The sequence below is a fragment of the Atractosteus spatula genome, chromosome 27, assembly GCF_055471065.1.
Source record: "Atractosteus spatula isolate fAtrSpa1 chromosome 27, fAtrSpa1.hap1, whole genome shotgun sequence".
In the NCBI taxonomy this organism is placed as follows: Eukaryota; Metazoa; Chordata; class Actinopteri; order Semionotiformes; family Lepisosteidae; genus Atractosteus; species Atractosteus spatula.
Genome location: NC_142732.1, coordinates 5,514,710 through 5,533,261, shown reverse-complemented (window position 1 = coordinate 5,533,261; position 18,552 = coordinate 5,514,710). Strand labels below are relative to the sequence as shown.

General features: G+C 37.7%; 1 protein-coding gene across 2 annotated transcripts in view; it reads right to left on the bottom strand.

The window, feature by feature from the left end:
• auts2a (activator of transcription and developmental regulator AUTS2 a) overlaps window positions 1–18,552 on the bottom strand; it is a 327,281-nt gene that overhangs the window by 178,943 nt on the left and 129,786 nt on the right. The window contains exon 4 of one of the 2 annotated variants that reach the window (XM_088906828.1): window positions 16,957–16,992. The exons of the other annotated variant lie outside the window; for it this stretch is intronic. Within the exon in view, the coding sequence (XP_088762954.1) occupies window positions 16,957–16,992 (36 nt within the window). The remainder of the gene's footprint in view (window positions 1–16,956; window positions 16,993–18,552) is intronic. 2 annotated transcript variants of the gene reach the window in all.

The window sequence follows — 18,552 nt, the reverse complement described above, 5'->3', positions numbered from 1 at the left end:
AAAAGAATTTAAATAAGGAGGGATGAAAGCATTTTGAAAAACCACATCGAAGCAAAAATGTCTTGCATGAACAAAATGTATAATCTGCAGTAGGCTCAAATATGAGCGGCTTGCAATGTGACCATGTAGAGCTGCTATTTCACGGATTATAGGGTACATCTTCAGAGAAAAGAACACCAAAGAGCAACTCCCCATGGGTCTAAGGCTGGCAAAAATGCAGATTTTCCATCTCATAAATTTAATGGATGGCATATTCTTTAATGCTTTCATACATAACTCCCGCTTCAGTGGAACAGTTCAAATTATTTTTTATGAGCTTGATTAAAAAGACTCTTTTTTTTTCCTGTAGAGAGCATTTCTGTAAAGAGTATATCTGTTTTTCATAAAAGCTGTCATGTTTGTATGGCTCACAGTACAGCAAAATGAAGTGGAAGCATTTCACTTTTTAAGCATCAAGTTTTCTAATAGTTCTTCATTAAATACTCTCATCTGAAAAAGTATTTGATTGTGGCTATTTCTCAAAAAAAGGAGCAAGGAACGTTTCAGCACACGCATGTGAAATCTTTGGTGAATGAGTCATCACCAGTATCAGTCTTAATGTCCCTGTTATAATCTGAAGTTAATTACTTATGATTCATGATCTGAAAAGCGAAACAAATGAGAAAGGAGAGCTCAGGTCACCTCTGACAAGTTACTTTAGTTGGCTGTCAGCATTATCTGCAAGGACAAATTATCTGAAAGCAACAAACCACTGATGAATAGAAATACTGTGTTGTGTGTTGTAAGTGTTGCACAGTTTAAAATCACTTTATTGTACGCTACCAAAACAGAGCCCTTAAAATTCACTCCTGTCTGCAAGTAAGAAATCCATGCTAATGACAGTAATAAGTGACCTTTTCATGGAAGTATAATTAAACCCAGCTACTCTCTCTCTCTCTGCCTTTAATATTATCGGGCCCAAGTGAACCATTCAGCTTGGGCAATAATTGGAATCATAAATAAGACTATGTAAAGTGACCACATCCTCATTTTAGAAAGAGTGACCTATTGACATTGCAGGGTAAAATATAAAGGGGGATTCTGAACATGGAGTGTCTAGAATGTCCACCACAATAAAAGGGCTTCATGATTAATTCTAATGCAGTTGCATGTTAAAACAGTTACAGTACGTGCTACATTTAAGCTGAGTGCAATTTAGAACAGGGCTCATTGTGTACAATGAGCTGTGTATGGTGACATTAACTCCCACTGGGAGCATTCGCACTTTTAGTGAACCAGCAGACCAGCACTCCAGCATAGCTGGTCTGGTGCCTGATGCAATCTAGAATTATGCCTGATACAATCGCTTACATCTGTGGTCCGGCTGTACGCGTTACACATTCCCAAATCAGGGAGGAAACACTCATGGGATATTTCTAGTTTAACTGTACCCTGGAGATGTTTGCCAAAGTCTATGCAAAGCAACAAGCATCATGTGGTACACTGTAAATTGGTAATGGGGTTACTACACTATAATCCAATTGCAGAGATAACTGGGCCCTGCAAAATCCAGTCCAGTCTCTAAACTGCTATAATCTGTCTGTCATGTGAAATGGAAAACACTTTGCCCTCCTATACAGGATAAGATCATGGAATAGCGCAGGAATCTAGTTTTGTTGCCCACTATAGCGATTACCTGTGAATCTACACATAGCCAGAGGTTTTAAGCTGTTGTGAAAGAACTGACCCTATCTTACAAAACCTGCAATTAGGACATAACGTAATTATATCACAATAGTTAAGTAATGTCATATTTGATTACCAGCCCCATGCCAGCAAAGACAAATTGATATACAACAATATTAAATTGCATTACCAGTAAATGTAATTGTCATATAGTACAGTTTATCTAACCTTTCTAGTTTTAGTACTTACATGTAAGATGGGCTTAACATTGCCAAATTGATCTTTCAGGGAAAACCAACACTGAAAATCCCTAAATGTAAATAAAATTGATCAACCAGAGGAATTCAACTGTTTACTTTCAGAAATCCTTTTAAAGATACTGTACCATGATGCCTTTTCCCTATGCTGATGGATCCATAAACTATTTTTCTATTTCACTATATTATGTAATTTAAATAATCATCTTAAAATTATTCCAAAACATTTATTACTGTACTGCACCTAAAGCAAAAACAAACCGGACCTTGAGCCGTTAAAGTATTCTGTACCTCAAGCAGGGAATGAATAATATAGAGAAAGAGGAATGATACTCTAAACATCTGGACCACAAATGTGTTACCGATTATTAAGATAGAGGAGCAGACATTAAAATTTATCATACACTCAGTCTGGATTGTTTTTTGTAAACTTTCTCTAGAATGGTAAACCAAGATGCTGAGGATTAAAGAGGACAGACTGAGTGCGAAAAGATAAAGAACAGAACCAACTTGACATCTCATTCTGCAAAAGATGAACGGTACTGGCCCTCACTTCTCATAATGTTAGGACATTTTTGGATATTTCTTCATTCTTTCAACTAAAACTATAAAACTCTACACATTTTCTGTGCACCACTGCTTGCAGACTAGATAATAAGAATGAGAGAAACATTTCACTTCTGGCCAGCAGCTGTAAATTTGGTATTTTAAAATCATAACAAGAGAGGAACCATGTAGGAAGTCCGTAATGGAACCCCTTTTTAAAATGACGTATTTTTAAATCTGCTTGGCAAGAAAAGCAGGAGACAGGTACGCTCTCAGACATGGTCTGCATTGTGATGTTGGGTCAGGCCCTCATAGCCAGGGGGGCTGAGAAGTACCAGGCCTTTTCTGCAGGAATAATTATGAACATATTACTGACATCATTTCGGTACTATACTGTAACACGGTTATCAAAACAAGAATACTGGAAATTCTCTCTATTATTTATTACTGCAATTACTACAATGACTGCATCTACAAGTATTATATCTATACTGTTGCCACCTCAGCTATTAGAATTCTTGTGGTTGATATTTTATGATACATATGTTAAATATAAGGAATAACAACAATTATATATTGATATAATAGAATACCTTTGCATTTTAATCTCAAAACAGTTATAATTAACTAGACTCCTATTCCAATTAACCAGACTAAAATGTTTTAAAAACATTTGCTTAAGGACCTATGGACCAATTTAAAAAGAAGGCCGTTTGTTAGATTATACAATGTAAAACAGATCTTAAGGAATTCAGACTTCAGAATGACTCTCAATGTGTTGTACTTTAATACAACGATATTCCTTACATTAGAGAGATGTCCACATACAGTATGCCCAGTCTGTTGTCACCTAATGAAATACAGAGACTAATTAAACAGGAAAATCAGACAACACCAAGAGCATGCCTGAGGATAACATGACTAATATTTGTGGTGGCACATGTACAGGAGCTCACCAAAATGTTTTTCAGAAAGTTTTAAAAAATTCTAGAATAAAAAAACTCTTCTCATCCACTTTCACTTGAACCAGACTCCAGGCACAAGACGACACCAGAAGCTTTCATTAAAAACTATAACAATAATTCTAGGTTTTATTTATTCAGCTCCTTTTTGGACCTACAGTATGTACTCAGAACATTATAATAATACCTTATATATGCAGTACACTGGAACCTAACTCTGAACCTTAAGATTTCTTTTTAATAAGATTTTTTAAACAAAATAAAAACCTGGCGCTTGCATACATAATTAAGAACTAGAAGGACAACTGAAGACTTCTAACACTAGTCCACTTTAGGATTCAGATATGGTGTGAAAATTGCATTTTCACTAGTGATAAGCAACTAGAGAAAAAAACCCTGAGTATTAACCCTGAGTAATAAGAGAATCTTCACCTTTTCCATTTAGTCCTTTGCTGTACAGTATATTAGGCTGTTCTAGGGGAACAATCTAATTGTAACCTGCACATAACTCCAGAGTAAATCAATACTGAACAGTCCAGAGGAGACTGCCATCTTACATGAAGCGCTGACTGTAAAACAGACAGAGAAGATAGACGATACTCTCCCAGGTACCCAGCAGCTATAATATCCATCCTTGGCGGCTCGCTTGACATTTACTTGCCCTGCATCCCATTTCTTCTTTCCTAACAGCTACGCTCCAACTCTCCTGGGTTTGCCGACCGGGTGAACAGATAACAAACCTGTCAAGACGGGTTTAGCTGGGGAATAAATCCAGCGTTGGCTGGGAAATGATGTGTTCAAAGGGAGAATGCAGGGGATGACATGAGCCACCCCCCCTGTGAGACCATGGTTGAGAGACGCCTGAAATGTTACAGTGTGCACTAAACGGACGTTGGGATGGCTGATTAGATCTTATCGTGGACGTTTCAAGTGACTGCCTTTTTCATTTTGCTTTCTAGCAGGTAGCCGGCGTCGGAGAAGCTGACAAAGGCTGTTTTGGCTATTTAAGCGGCTCAAGGTTGAGTGGGACGGGGATGGAGGGGAGGGGGGGGGGCTTGGAATTTAGATAGCGTTTATGGTCAGTCTCGGAGCTTCCCAGGGAGCCCAGAAATGTCAGCCCACGGCCGCCAGAAGACATTATTTTCACATTCAAAAGAAAGTCGGAACCCGCCTGTGACGTCCTTCGTAGAAAACCTCGTTCTAAAAAATAAGTTCTTGGTCAAGTGGAAGCTGTTTAAAAGTGCCAGTGAAAACAGGCCTACCTGCAACATCCCAAGGCTGTGCAAAACCCTTCTTCTTCTGTACACTGGAATCTTCATAATAGGTTGCGCAGATGATACATTTGTACAAAGCGACTTAGAGCCAAAAGGCACTGCAACTGCCACAAAAGCTCATCCCATTTGAACAGCCAGTATGAAATATGAACAGAACAATCTGAAAAATTAATTGAAATTCATCTATGATCAAAGGACATAAAGAGAGATACACACTGATCTTAGAACAAAATTTATAGGGCTAGAGTGTTCACTGCTGATAATCACAAATCATATTACAGTGAAAAGGAATTATATCCTTAATAAATTAATAAATTGAAGTCGGCTTTTAAAACTACCCAATATTAAATATTAAAAAAACAAAAAAAAATCTTTTGAGTTATCACAAGAAGTTTTATAATTCAATACTGTATTTATTCATATACATTTGCTTTTTCTCACTTATTTCTTGTTTATGTGATTTCGGTCTTATTCCCATTGAAAAAACATCATCGGAATATTTTATCGGGCCCTTCTAGAGTAGATTTTCTTTTTATACATGAGACTAAAACCATGCACCCTTTCAGAAAGTGTGTCAGAGACTAAGAAATAGATCTCATTGTACCGCATCTGATTCAGTGTCAATAATAGTGAGCCTTTCACCTTCCCATACAAAATCTAGTTCAAATCTTTTTTAGCAATTATTTAAGCAAAGGTTTCACTACCTATTTTAATAATTACCACCAGCAAGTGGGTCTTTTCTGATACAATAGGATTGTGCCAATCTAGTCCTCTGCATTGCCCCCAGATTTGGTTTTGAGAATCAAATGGCATGGTTTACAGGAATTGGTGCAGCTATCTGTATTTAAAAAACTAAGAGACGTTTCTGTCATATACAGGCAGGTTGAAAGAAAGCAGCCGTGGGAAGGACTTGACCCCGAATTGCACTGTGGCTGATGAGTGCACTGTCTCACTTCCCTGTTACCACTGTTAGCCTTAGCTGCTGTTACTTCATGATTGGCCTAAGTGGTTAAGACAGTAACCAAACAAGCCCTTTTCCAATCAGGCCTTGCACTATAGCTCACACAGTAATTTGTAAACCTTATTACTTACTGCTTCGCTAAAGGCTCATTTGCGTTAGCTAAATACATGTAGATTGTAATTTTGTGATAATAAGTGAATTACTATTCATATAATTCTGCAACAGAAAAAAATTGAATGTAACTAGCATTTAAAACCCCATTATTCCTCCATAATGTATTAAAGCCAGGCCTGTTTATGAAATATAAAAATCTTAAATTATACACAATATTTCTATATTATAATATAAAATGGCATATTTTTAAAGGTGAAAGGTTAAATTCTATCAGGTATTTTTTCAACAACAAAAAAAGGAATCCAACACGAGGCTTTTAAAAGAACTATTACACCTTCAAGAAAGCTGGGAATAATATGCCCTGATTCATAAGGGTAAAACAGGAAGGAAGGATTCCACTGATGGATTCAGAGGATGTAAATGACTTATCTGAAGCATCTATCTTAGGCAACTGCTGTCAAAACCTCTTCATAAACCTTCATGCAATGCTAAGCATCCCTTTTGTGTAAAAACTGCTAGATAAAAGAGCAAACAAAGAAAATACAGTTTATTTATTGTACTTTTAGTAGGTTCCCAGCATGAAGCCTAATAGGCCTCAGACTAATCTGTACTCTCTTTAGCAAAAAAACACATACATAAGATATGTAATGAATTTTTCAAAAAAACACAAATACATTTTATAAATATCCTTTAAGCTAATGGGTATGCACCCCCTCAATTTCCATGTCATTTAAATATGGAGTCAATACAGAAGCAATATATTTCTTAATTCCGAAAACATATCAAAACCAGATATTTTTATTCTTGTATTTCAAATAGCCTTTATGCTAACACATACACACACACAAAAAGAACTGTGTTCTCATTTTCTGTCTGAAACCCCCATCAGGGCCACTGAAACTCAGTTGATTTCCCCAGTCCAATTATTTCTCTGTGCACAATCCTTCCAGAATAGCACTCAACGCCAAGGGACGCTGTCTGCCTAAACACAGCGTGCTTAATGGAGTCCCTGAAGTTGTCTCCATTTCATTGCTCCTAACTAATGGGCTGTGATATTTTTCCAAACAGACTGCCGCTCTGCCCCCTAAAACCTAATCTAGTCAGCACTGAGGAGACTGTGCTCACCCCACAGCAGTGCCTGTTAAACTCCCTCCACTGTGCCTTCACTACCACCTACTGCCAGCCCTTTCCTAGAGCTGCAATTGCCTTCTTACTCATTAAGTCTCCTTGGATGGATGACGATCTTAATGTAGCCAAAAAACTCCTTCTCTGCGTGCAGTCTTGAGCCGTGGAACTTTAAGAACGTTTGACTGTGGAAGACCATACTGGATGGCAAATCCATCATGCGGCATGCGGGCTCGTGACAGACTACGCGACGCGAGAGAACACATTTTATTGCTGCTAACACTCCGGCTTTCCCTTTAAAGAGGCAGATGGTCAGCAGGAGACATAGAATTCTCAACAGGCTGTGCTCTCGGCGTTGCCTCTGTCTGAAAACCCATGGGCTCTCTTTCTCTTTGGCAGTCGAACATAGATTCACACTGCAGTAACCCAACCATGTGGCATGTAACAGAATTGCTTGAAGGTGTAAACAGACAATATTTCTTCTTCATTATTTCTTTGACAGATTCCTTTGAATTATGAAATTTCAAGAGCCCTGGGTTCAATTCCTGGGGTGCTATCTGTGTAGAGTTTGTATGTTGTCCCTATGTTCACTTGGGGTCCCTCCATGTGCTCTGGTTTCCTCTTACAGTCCAAAGACATGCTGGTAGGTAGGTAGGTAGGTGTGTGCCTTCCCTATAGCACATTAGTCTCTGTGTGTGCCCTGCGATGGACAGGTGTCCTGTCCAGGGTGTATTGTAATACAAAGTAATGTAATAGTGCTATCGCAAGAGCAATAATAACAATATAGCTACATTTAATTGGTGAACAAGCTGGTATATTCCTCTTCACAGGCAAGGTTTTTAGTAGAGCATGTACGGGTTCCTCTGTGTGTTCCAAAATAACCATAAACCTATCTTCACCCTCTAATGACTTACACCCAGATTTGCATTTGACCTTTAAAGAGAAGCCAAAGGACACTAATAAGGATATTTTTGAAGGAGCACATACGTTTTCCTATATATGTTCCATTATAACAACGGCCCCTTCTGTGCTCTGTAAGCTGTCAAAAGCCTATGGCCTTTAGGAAAGGTCAGAGGTCAGGGGCAAGTTCATTCTTTTGCTAGACCACATAAAGGTTCGTACTTGTGCTCAACAGAGACCACAATACTATTAAAATTCATTACGGAGTGACAAGCTAAGTGTTCATTGACAGGTCACATGCGGTCACATGATTAGGCAGCCATACACCAATCAGTTTTATTCAGTTTGAATGATAATTCCCATAGGCCACTATTTCTCTGTGACTCTATTATAGATACATGTTGTAACATAAGCAAAGATACTCCATTAAGTAAACCTGAAATTTGATTGCCTTAAAGTGGGCATGTTTTTTTAACTTAGCAAATTGCTTGAAATAATATTTAGAGGGAAACCATGTCCACGTATATCAACTTCCAAAGCATACAAAAGAAGACTTGACACACAAATCCAAAATGCAGCCCAAACAGTTTGACAAATCCAACTGTCTTGAAAATCTAAGTCTTCAATATGAGGTAGCCCTGAACAGCAAGTTTCATATCTGTACTTTTATAGGGTTCAAAGATGATGAGTTTTAAAACTTGTGAAAACCATCCCATATGACCAACCCATGTGACTGATGAACTTCATTTCCACATGTCACTTTCCACACTTTAGATCCATGTGAGATCTTGGACTACAGGAAGTATCATGAATCTGGCACACTTAACCATTCAAAGAAAATTTAATTTTATACACAAATTATGCATTTGATTTAATCAGCTCAGCATAGCCATTATTTTTAAGACAGTAACTTGCTATGAACAACACTGACAACCTACTTTTTGTATACCGTATTTCAGTTCACTCAACTTCATGGACTGGGTGAAGTCATTACTTGACAAATCCAAGATGGCAGCCAAAATATGTACCCAATTAACTTGTCATAGATTGGAGTTGCTATCAAAGACGTGGCACTAAATAGCCCACCAAATCTCAAATGTGGAGTTTCAAAGGCATTTGAAAATAAAGGCGGAAGAAAAATAATAATGTAAACAATCATCTGTTAGGCCCATTAATACATTCGTTTGTTGGTCTCTCTTTATTAAAATTTAGTGAGGTTAACTACAGAGAACTCACAACCCACAGCCAAAATATTAACCAGAATAACTTAACATTTGTGCGCATAACCTAAAATATTTCTCATTTAGAATTGATCAATTCCTGTAAAAATAAAATATTGAAGTTACAAAGTCAATAATTATACACATTTTGTATTATAAGACAATATTTCATCCATTTAAATAACACCTTAAAATGACACTGTTCTAGAAATGTAATAACATGTTCCATTTATGTGTAGCACACCTTTAACCCATAACTCATTCAGAAACACACTCTACATCAGTCTCATAATTTACTTTTTTTTACTGTCTGCTGTTTGAGGGGTACACATTAAGGTTAATTATTCTTTCTAATTACATCTAAAAGTGTCAAACATTTGCTTTTCTCCTAATTGACAAGAAAATTAACAATGAACTAAATTAACCACGAAGGGTTATACTCAGACCTACTCTGCAGGTGTTTAGGAGTGGCATTGCATGCATTATGTTTTGCACCAATTAAAGTCCTTTGTCGTTGTAGTACCTTTTTAGCCACTTATACCAACAGCATTAATTAATCACATTTAAAATTATAACTATAATTAACTACTGTATCCATAACCTTGGCACAGTACTTGAGATTGGAAGTGCATAACTGAATGTATTCTATTAGGGCCTAGAACAATCAAAGCTCATATCTAGTCTCATCCTAAAAGAAGCTTACAATTATTACACATACCACATTTCACGTCCCATTGTAAAGAGCCCTCCTGCCCAGGAAGTTTGCTTCTTGGAGAATTTATCAACTCTGCTTTGCTTGGAGCATGTCTAGTTGCCTTAACACATTGATCTGAGTAAGAAATAAGACAGTAATTGGCTCAGGCTTTGAATTAGATGTTCTCCTTAGCCTGGCTAATTCCTCTCTTCCTGGCCTGCCTTATCCCCTCACTAGAGGCCACCAAGAGGTTAATCCTCACAAATCTCTAACAGTGCCGTGCCCAGTTGAACCGTCCATCAGGTACAGCAAGGCCCAAATTTGGAACGCACAACCCTGGCTGTGCACTTCTCCTGCTTGGGCATATTAAACAGACAGAAGGCTGGAGCTATTTTAACTGCTGCTGTAAAAGAACTTGGAAAGAAAGAAAAGAAACAAAATCAAACATTCAGTCCCTTTATTTCTGGAATCAGCCCAGAACCCCCTCCTTGCCCAGTCTTAATGAGACTGGAGGTGAGGAGGTCAAACACTGTACAACCGTAATTCAACAAAACCTGCCAAACAGTTATCAGTACAGAAAGAGGGACAGGGGACTAACAAGTCATGGAGGCTAGTAACAGAGATCAGGAGAGTTAAAGTGGAATTTTCTTGAGCCACATTACACAAGCTACTTGTCAAGGGGGAGCAATGTGACTACATAAGTTTGACATTTTTGCAATGTTATCACTCACACGGGTAAAAAACAACACTGCCAAGTGCTCTGATGAGCCCAAGTCCAGCAAAGCCCACTCAGATGCTGTCTTTACATTATATGGATTACACTAGATTAATCTCTGTTCCTCTTTTATTTACAAGTTATAAACCTAAAGATAGGATTTGTCTATGTAAATCAAGTCAAGACCATAAAAGGCTCAGTGCATCTCATCAACGATGAATAAATGGGTTATGTGCTTCTTTGGAAGCATTAATCCTCTTATTGCATATACTTATTCAATTTCTGGGGCAATATCAATAATCAGCAAATGAGGAATACAAGTAGATGAGACCTCTGTGTGCAAGAGGATAAGATAAAGCCGGTTTTACACAAACAAATAAATCCCTAAACTGAGAAAATTCAATTCATTTCATGTTTTTTAGGGTTTTTTTTTAGTACTAACACTATAAATGCCAGAGTCTGAGGGCATATTTATGGTTATACTTAGTTTGATGAAAACATATACCTAAAATACCATATATGCTTCATATACAGCTTACATCTCTGCATCTATCAGAGTTTTACTGCTTACAGAATAAATTAAAATGAGGTTTCATAATATAATAACAACATAAAGAATAATGAACTTTGGATCTTTGGATTTTAAAACCTTATTTAAAACTGAACTGTTTTAAATGCTGTTTTAATTTTAAGAATGCTGGCAAAACATTGATATTTGGCATATTTTAAATTATTTCTTATGAAACGTAAGGCAAAATTATTTTTTAAATAGTTTTAGATGTTCATGCACAGGAACACTCCCTCATTGGTAATCATGAAATGTTTGTGATAAATTTTGAAGTTTTACCAGATAACGATGACCTTTACACTCCTAATTAATCAGTTTCAATAAATAACTTTTGTCTCTTATTTGGGATTCCAGAGCTTAGTTTTGGGGAAAAAAGCTAAAATCAGACATCCTGACTTAGCCGGGAATTCCTCTAATCTTCATTTCAGGAAAATAAATAAATGAAAGCTAAACGAGGTCTGAATACATGAACATGCAAGCAAAACTGATGTTTTCATTTTAGTAGCTTAACCGCTCTCTTACTTCAGCGCTGTAATTTATAGAAGGAGAGGAAGGGCAGGGAAATGGAGCTGGAGAGGGAGTGAGGACAGGAGACGAGGAGAAAGAGATACAGTACTGTATCATATGTAAAGACTTCATATTTTATCCCATTGACACATGCAATGACTTCAGTGAGGCATAAACTGAAAATAATACCCGACACAAAGAGAAAAGTACTCTTATTATTGGTACTGGTTAAGTACAGAAAAAGTGCTAAATCCCAGAAGATTGGCATTGTAATGAATATATAACATGTAATACAGATTACAATGTAAATACATTAAAAACACTGTAAACATAACATTCAGTGAAAAAAACAAATGCGGTAAACTGAGCTGACACAATCCTTGAGAAATACTGCAGACAAAATACTTGTATGTCATAAAGACTAAATTCTGTAGCAATTTCTCTGATTCCTGGGGTTTGAAATCTAGATTGCCAATGGATAAGTGAGCCTTAAAACCACATCCCCACTGACAAAAATTCATTTCTTATAACTGTCTCCATTTACCGGAATGCTGAATTTTTCCCATGGGGAAAGAACAAATGAAAATGTTATTTCTCTGCTCATGAACTCATACCTTTCTGTCTGCTTTTCACTGTTGGCAATTTTATTCTCCTTCCAAATTTGACTAAAGCTCATGACCTGAGGGAAATAAAGTCTATATAATAATCTTCTGAAACTCTAATTCCGAGCCATGTTTTTTGGATGTTGCCTCGCGGTTTAGAAAAATTGCACTGAGCTCTGAAATATAAGTGATGTGACATCTAAGCCTAACACAATAATCCTGTCAGATGCACATGCTTTAAATAAGTACATGTCCTTTCAAAAGAGAAAGCAAACTTCCTGTATTCTGTTTTAAGATAAAACGGAAACCTTTTCAAGACTTCCACAAAAAATAAACATTATATGAAACCTTACAGTTTGCAATTTTGCACATGTTCACAAAACTATTTGTAGAATCAGATATCACTGGCGGATTTAATTCATTCACTTAGTATTGATAAAAATGATAAAAACAATTGAGTTAAGACTGGTGAAAGATGCTCATTTTGTCCTTTTATTTATGCCATTTATATGGCTTTTGCTTCAGAGAATCGGGGCCCTGAATTCAAACTTGGCTCTGTCTGTGTGGAGTTTGCATGCTCTTCCTGTGTTCGCATGGGTTTTCTCTGTGTACTCTAGTTACTTCCCACAGTCCAATGACATGCTGCCCAAGCTGTCGAATTGGCATCTCTAAATTGCCCCCTTATATGTATGTACCCTGCAATGGACTGGCATCCCATCCAGGGTGTAGCCCTGCCCTGTCTGCGAAGGGGAACTGTAAAGCTATTTTTAGATTTCGAGGTTACAAAGAATCGGCATTAATGAGTGCATTTCAAACCACAATGAAAGTAAAATACGGACAGTAAGGTGTAAAATCTGATTTCCCAACACAAAATACACAATTTCCAGGTATGCGCAATGCGATTCAGAATGAAGCAACAAAAACTTGCAGTGAGGTGAAGCAGCACTAAGACACTGCAAATGAGCAGCCTTGTGAATACATCTCTTTGAATCCAACAGAAATATTACTCTTGATTTTGAGACGATTTTGCTGACAAATACTACTTACTGTACTTGTGAGCTCTGCAGGCAGATTACATTGAAACATTTCTGTGGTGAAATGTCTACTGCGCAGTACATTAGTCATTACAGTGACTACTGAGCAGGAAGGGCTGTAAAATAACTGTAACCACAAACTCAAAACAAAGGTCACTAGGGTTATCAACCTTTTACACTTCATTTAGAGATACATTCAGAGATACTTCATTTAGATGTGTATCATTTAGAGATACACAGATTTAAGATTGTCAATGAAAGGGATACCTTATATCGACTTTTTGCATTTTAGAAATAACATTCTTTAGGTTTACTATATATTACAGCACTAAATATTACTGTTTTACTGAAAGACAAGGAATGAAGCGTCGAATCTTTTCAGAGTTCAAGTTAAAAAAAACTGGCCATGAGGATTTGTTGGGCACGAAGAAGAAATGATACTCAGCCAGAGGTTGTGGGTAATCATCCTTGTAACACTGAGTCAGTGATGAGCTCCTGGAGAGCAGGATTGCATTTTGTCTGGTACACAGCCTGGGACTAAGTGCATCCCTGTGAAGGCATTGTAGTTGAAGGACATGCTCCTGCTAGGATGGTATTTCTTTTTTTTTGGTGGGGGAGTACGTGTGAGGTGTGTGAGGGGAAGATGTCATTCCCATCGGGTAGTGCTGTCTGCCCACTGTGAAGAACGAATCTGTCGGCTTCCAAATAACTAGTTCCTACATGCTCTCCGGTTGCCACGGCAACCACATGCCGTCCTTGCTGCAGCAACCAAACGTGGAGCAATATTTGATTCCTTAAGATGAACCGCATTCCAAATATTCAAGTTATTCAACTATCAATGTGGTGGCGTTGCGGGACAAGGAGTGCAAAAATTAGGTAGGATTCCTTTCGCAGAAGAGATCCCGTAAAAATCACGAAGAGGAGAGAAGAAAAGACAACCAGACCAACCACTCCAACCACAACATAGACAAACCGGAAACAGGTCAAGACAGACAATTAAATGTGGCAGACCTGGTTCTGAGAATAAGAGATGCTTCTTTACTGCGTAGATCTTTTGGTGCGTGAAAATTAAAGTAACGTAGCCATGCTGTGGAACATGTTTTATAAAGACGCTTCAAAAGTGCAACATCAGTGGACCAAACTAGCAACAAACAAAATGAGCTACAGGATTTCCTCCAGTTCAGAAACTTTCTCAAGCAACTCCATCCTGAAATCCTAGAAGCAATCTACAGGCTAAATATTTATTTCAGATACTGTACAAAACCATGAAGACAAAACAATAGTATTTCTTTTTCACCCCTTATGTGATACAGAGAAAAACAATGAAGAGGCAGCAGCTAAAAGATGCAACACATACAATGGGAACAGCAGCTTCTGTTATGTCTTTTATGATATAAAGAGATAATTAAATTCTGAATCAATGGGAGACAAATGAAATATTGAATCAGAATCCTGCCGTCCTTTTAAATATGGAAGGGGCTTAGAGACCTCTGTGGACCATTATGTTACGGTTTTGAAAACAATATTACATTTTTATTATTAGATCCATCCAGAAGCATATTAAAACTTTTACCAAAGTGTTCTCTGGTGCCTTCGAAAATGTTCCACAGGGGCAGCAATGTCTCTCTGATGGACACTTACGCGTCAGGAAATGACAGGATGACACTGACAAGCAGTAATTCAGCTAGACCGCTGTGTCACAAATTGTCAGGATCTGTTTTTGACACCTCAGTTTAGTCGGGGAAGACAGCTGGATGTCCACTTTAAAGAAGAAGTGGGAATATGTTCATCAAAGGTTTGAATTGAAAAGCAGTGGGAGGTAAATGTCTTCGAATTTAGTGAGGCAGGCCGCGCTCTCTGCCCAATTATATGAGAACAGAGCTTTGGCTCAATGAACTAATTCAATTTATTGTATTTTAAACTTTGAGCATTTTGTCCTCTGGCATTAGCAGTGAGGAGCTATATAATTGATGAGATCCTAAAAAAATCTCTAACAACCAGTGTAATATAGTCCTTCATCAGACCTCAAGAGCTAGAATTTCAAAAGTGTATTTCATACATCAAACAGTGGAATTATTTTCAAAAGATGCATCAGTTTTCTTTAGCATATCTCCTTAACGTATCTTATTACATGCAATCTAGCATTATTCCTGCATGTATGTTGCAAACTGCAGTATTAGTTTTGATTTGAAATGGAAACAGAATTGGGACAGGTTCCAAAGATCATTGTAAAGTGTAATAGATATTGGTCATTCACCAGGAATTGCAGCTGATGACATTTGGGAAATCACATGAAAATGCGAAATAAGTTTGACAAGAGAGCTATATACAAAACTGGAGCAAAGGAATCACAAAGGGTCAAAGGGATGCACTGGCAATTAAAACTGTTATCATTAATCAGTGAGGAAATCAAGACTTTACTCATTTGGAATTGATATTTGCGTACATGCCAGCAGAAACTTGGAACTGGCTTATTAAATAAAAAGGAACTTGTGTTTTTTTTTCTTCAAAACTGAAACAGTGATAATGAGCTAATTATAGGTGTAACTTTCTTCATTTTATATTCGTTTGCTACTCGCTAACAAGGAAAAATTCAAATTGTGAAGAAAGGAAACTAGGTTATTGATAAGAGCAATTACGTCTTACATAGTGTATCAGGGCAAATTGACCAGAATAACTCCACTTGCAGGGAACACTGACCTTATTATTACATCAATTATTTCAATTCTAGGATACTTTTAAAACAAAACTCATGCATTTTATCCAACTGTGGGAATATAATACTGTATGCACTACGGTCTTCAAAAAAACAAAACCTTGAACACTACTCACTGTTCAACATTTTTCTAACAAATTCGGTTGGGAACTTTTAAGTGGATAAAAATGATATACATTTGGCGATTTGTCCTTACAAAGAATAAACATCGGTAATTTAATCTTTTAGCTGCAACTTAATCAAATGATGCTCTTAAACACGAAAATAATATTACATACAGTATGAAACTGCTTTAATGGCAGTAATCGAGAACTCAAATTGCTTTACAACATGTAGAACAAATTTCATGCACACAGTGAAGTGGTAATTACAACCCACAGATAACTGTGCTGAGGTCAAAGCTATAATGAAACAAGACAAGGTGGGTACTTCAATTATAGGCCATAACCGAATTCCCGGAATGTTTCTGCCTTGGTCTTACTGAATGTGAAAAGTTTTCCAGTTACAACAAGACTATTTATTGAAGTGGCCCTGAAGGAGAACAGCTTTTTTTCACTCCTTCATTTCCTGAATGCCTTCTCAATGTAAGGAATAAAGAAATGAAAGATTGTGCTATTTTTACTGCTTTCAAATATGCTTCTGCTCCAATGTTTTATGGCAGCTCACCTTCATAATGTAACAATGCAGTGCAACATTTCACTTCCAAGTCTCATAATGTGAGCTAGACTGTTATGTAAGTATTCTGACAGACCATGAATGTCTTTTCTCATCTATGGTACAGTAGGTACCTCTCCCACCTTGGGTGCAATATAATACCTATATATAATATTTTCTACATTTGTATATTCTTGGATAATTTGTCAGCTCAAGCTTGCAAACACACAGTACATGGAACTAAAACAGCATTTTCACAACAATTGTGATTCCCAATTAAATAAATGATTCCTTTGCATTTTGCTGTGGGTGATCTTATTCCCCATACCACACTTCCTACGGAAGCACGCATGACACATCTATCAAAATCCCCTGGGAATGCAGTTAGCAATGTGCTTTGTTTTCTGTGACTAATAGGCTGCTGCATGTTTAGCATACTTACAAAGTAGCCTGTACCCAAGCTGGAAGAAGCGGAGCTCTGTAAGAGAACACAAGGGAGATGGTGGGAAATTAGTGATCATATTTATTATTTTTCCATCTTGGCGTGTTCATTATCAGCTCTCTTCATGTTTTTCATCACTAGCCTGATGCTGACGGGCGGCTCTGACACCAAACGCTCTTGGGCGGTTAGTGTGTCTCTCATCAACTCTAGGAAGGTAACGTGCTATTTACTGAATTTCAAGCCTATAATTGCCAATTTATTTGATAGGCAGCTGGATAATGATGGCATTTTACCCTGCTGAAGGGACTAAACACAGCTGATTCATTCCAGCTTCCCCAGCTCGCTGACATTCAGTGCCCAGGTCTCCTGCCACCTGCGTTTTGGTGCTTACAGAGGGGCATGTGAGGGAGAAGAGAGCACCACCTTCAAACACTCTTGAAAAGGACACTTCTGACTTTTATCCATACAGCACGACTGCCAATTTATTCCGCTTCCAAAGATCCGGAGCAGGTTGGCAAAGAAAAATGAGGCAATTTGTAAACTTAATTAGCGGGCTGGAAAAAAAAACTCTTAAGGGAGATGGAAAGGTTGGGATAAGTTTTGGCGCTCCCTGCTCCCCTCTCAGTCACAGGAGGAAAGGGGATGATAAGGGCTTGCCTGTTGTAGTTCTGAAGTGTCAAAGGACAAGGATGGAAGGGAAACATTTAGAAAACATCATTAGCACTCTGTTCATGTCTAACAAATGGCCAGGATTGCTCATTACTGTGTCCTACGAGTGCACAGACCTATTGTACATCTTGACAACCTTCCCTGCCATCGTGTAGCAGGGGAAAGGGTCATCTCATCCACACAAGGCGGGGCCTTGTAAAGTGCTACAATACTGGATAAATACTTTTTCACCTGACTGGACTGAGTGTTGTATAGTGATCTGCCTTATATAGTATATAGTATAGTAGCATGCTCCCTGTTACCACAAACAATTCTCTTTATCCCATGAAAAGAGGATTACATAAAGGACAGCAAAATGAAATTAGACTTCTCCTGCCCATTAAACAACTACACTCACACAAAGATATGATTTTTTTTTGTCCATATATCTTCCCCAGTTTCTCTCTTTTTTTTTTAATTTGAAATTGATTCTGATCAGGCCTGGCTACTCTATTATTTTCCTGTCCAAGCATTCAGAGATTGTTACCTTCGCTTGGAAGTGTGCTTCTGATTTCTCTGCATTGTCCATGGAGGAGAAAGCATCATTTTATAAGACATGCAGTGCAAATGGGGTCACGCTCTTTTTTTAAATGGCTGAAAATTATTTTCACTAGTTTGGCGCCCACGCCACCCTGGGGGTCACAGTCCATCCGCCAGGACAGAGGATTTCGCTTCAAATTGAAAACTGACACCTATCTCTAACGTGTTAAGTATTTTTTTAATGCAGTCTTCAATGTTGTATTGTGCGCAGTGTTGGGCTGCTAATAGTCCTCTTTAGCATCACACTGAACTCTTTACTGCAACACTGTGTAAAAACAGCCTTTAGATATAAGATCTCTCCGCTCGCCCAACCAAAGACCTCCTGCAGTGAAAAGGTTCTAAATATTC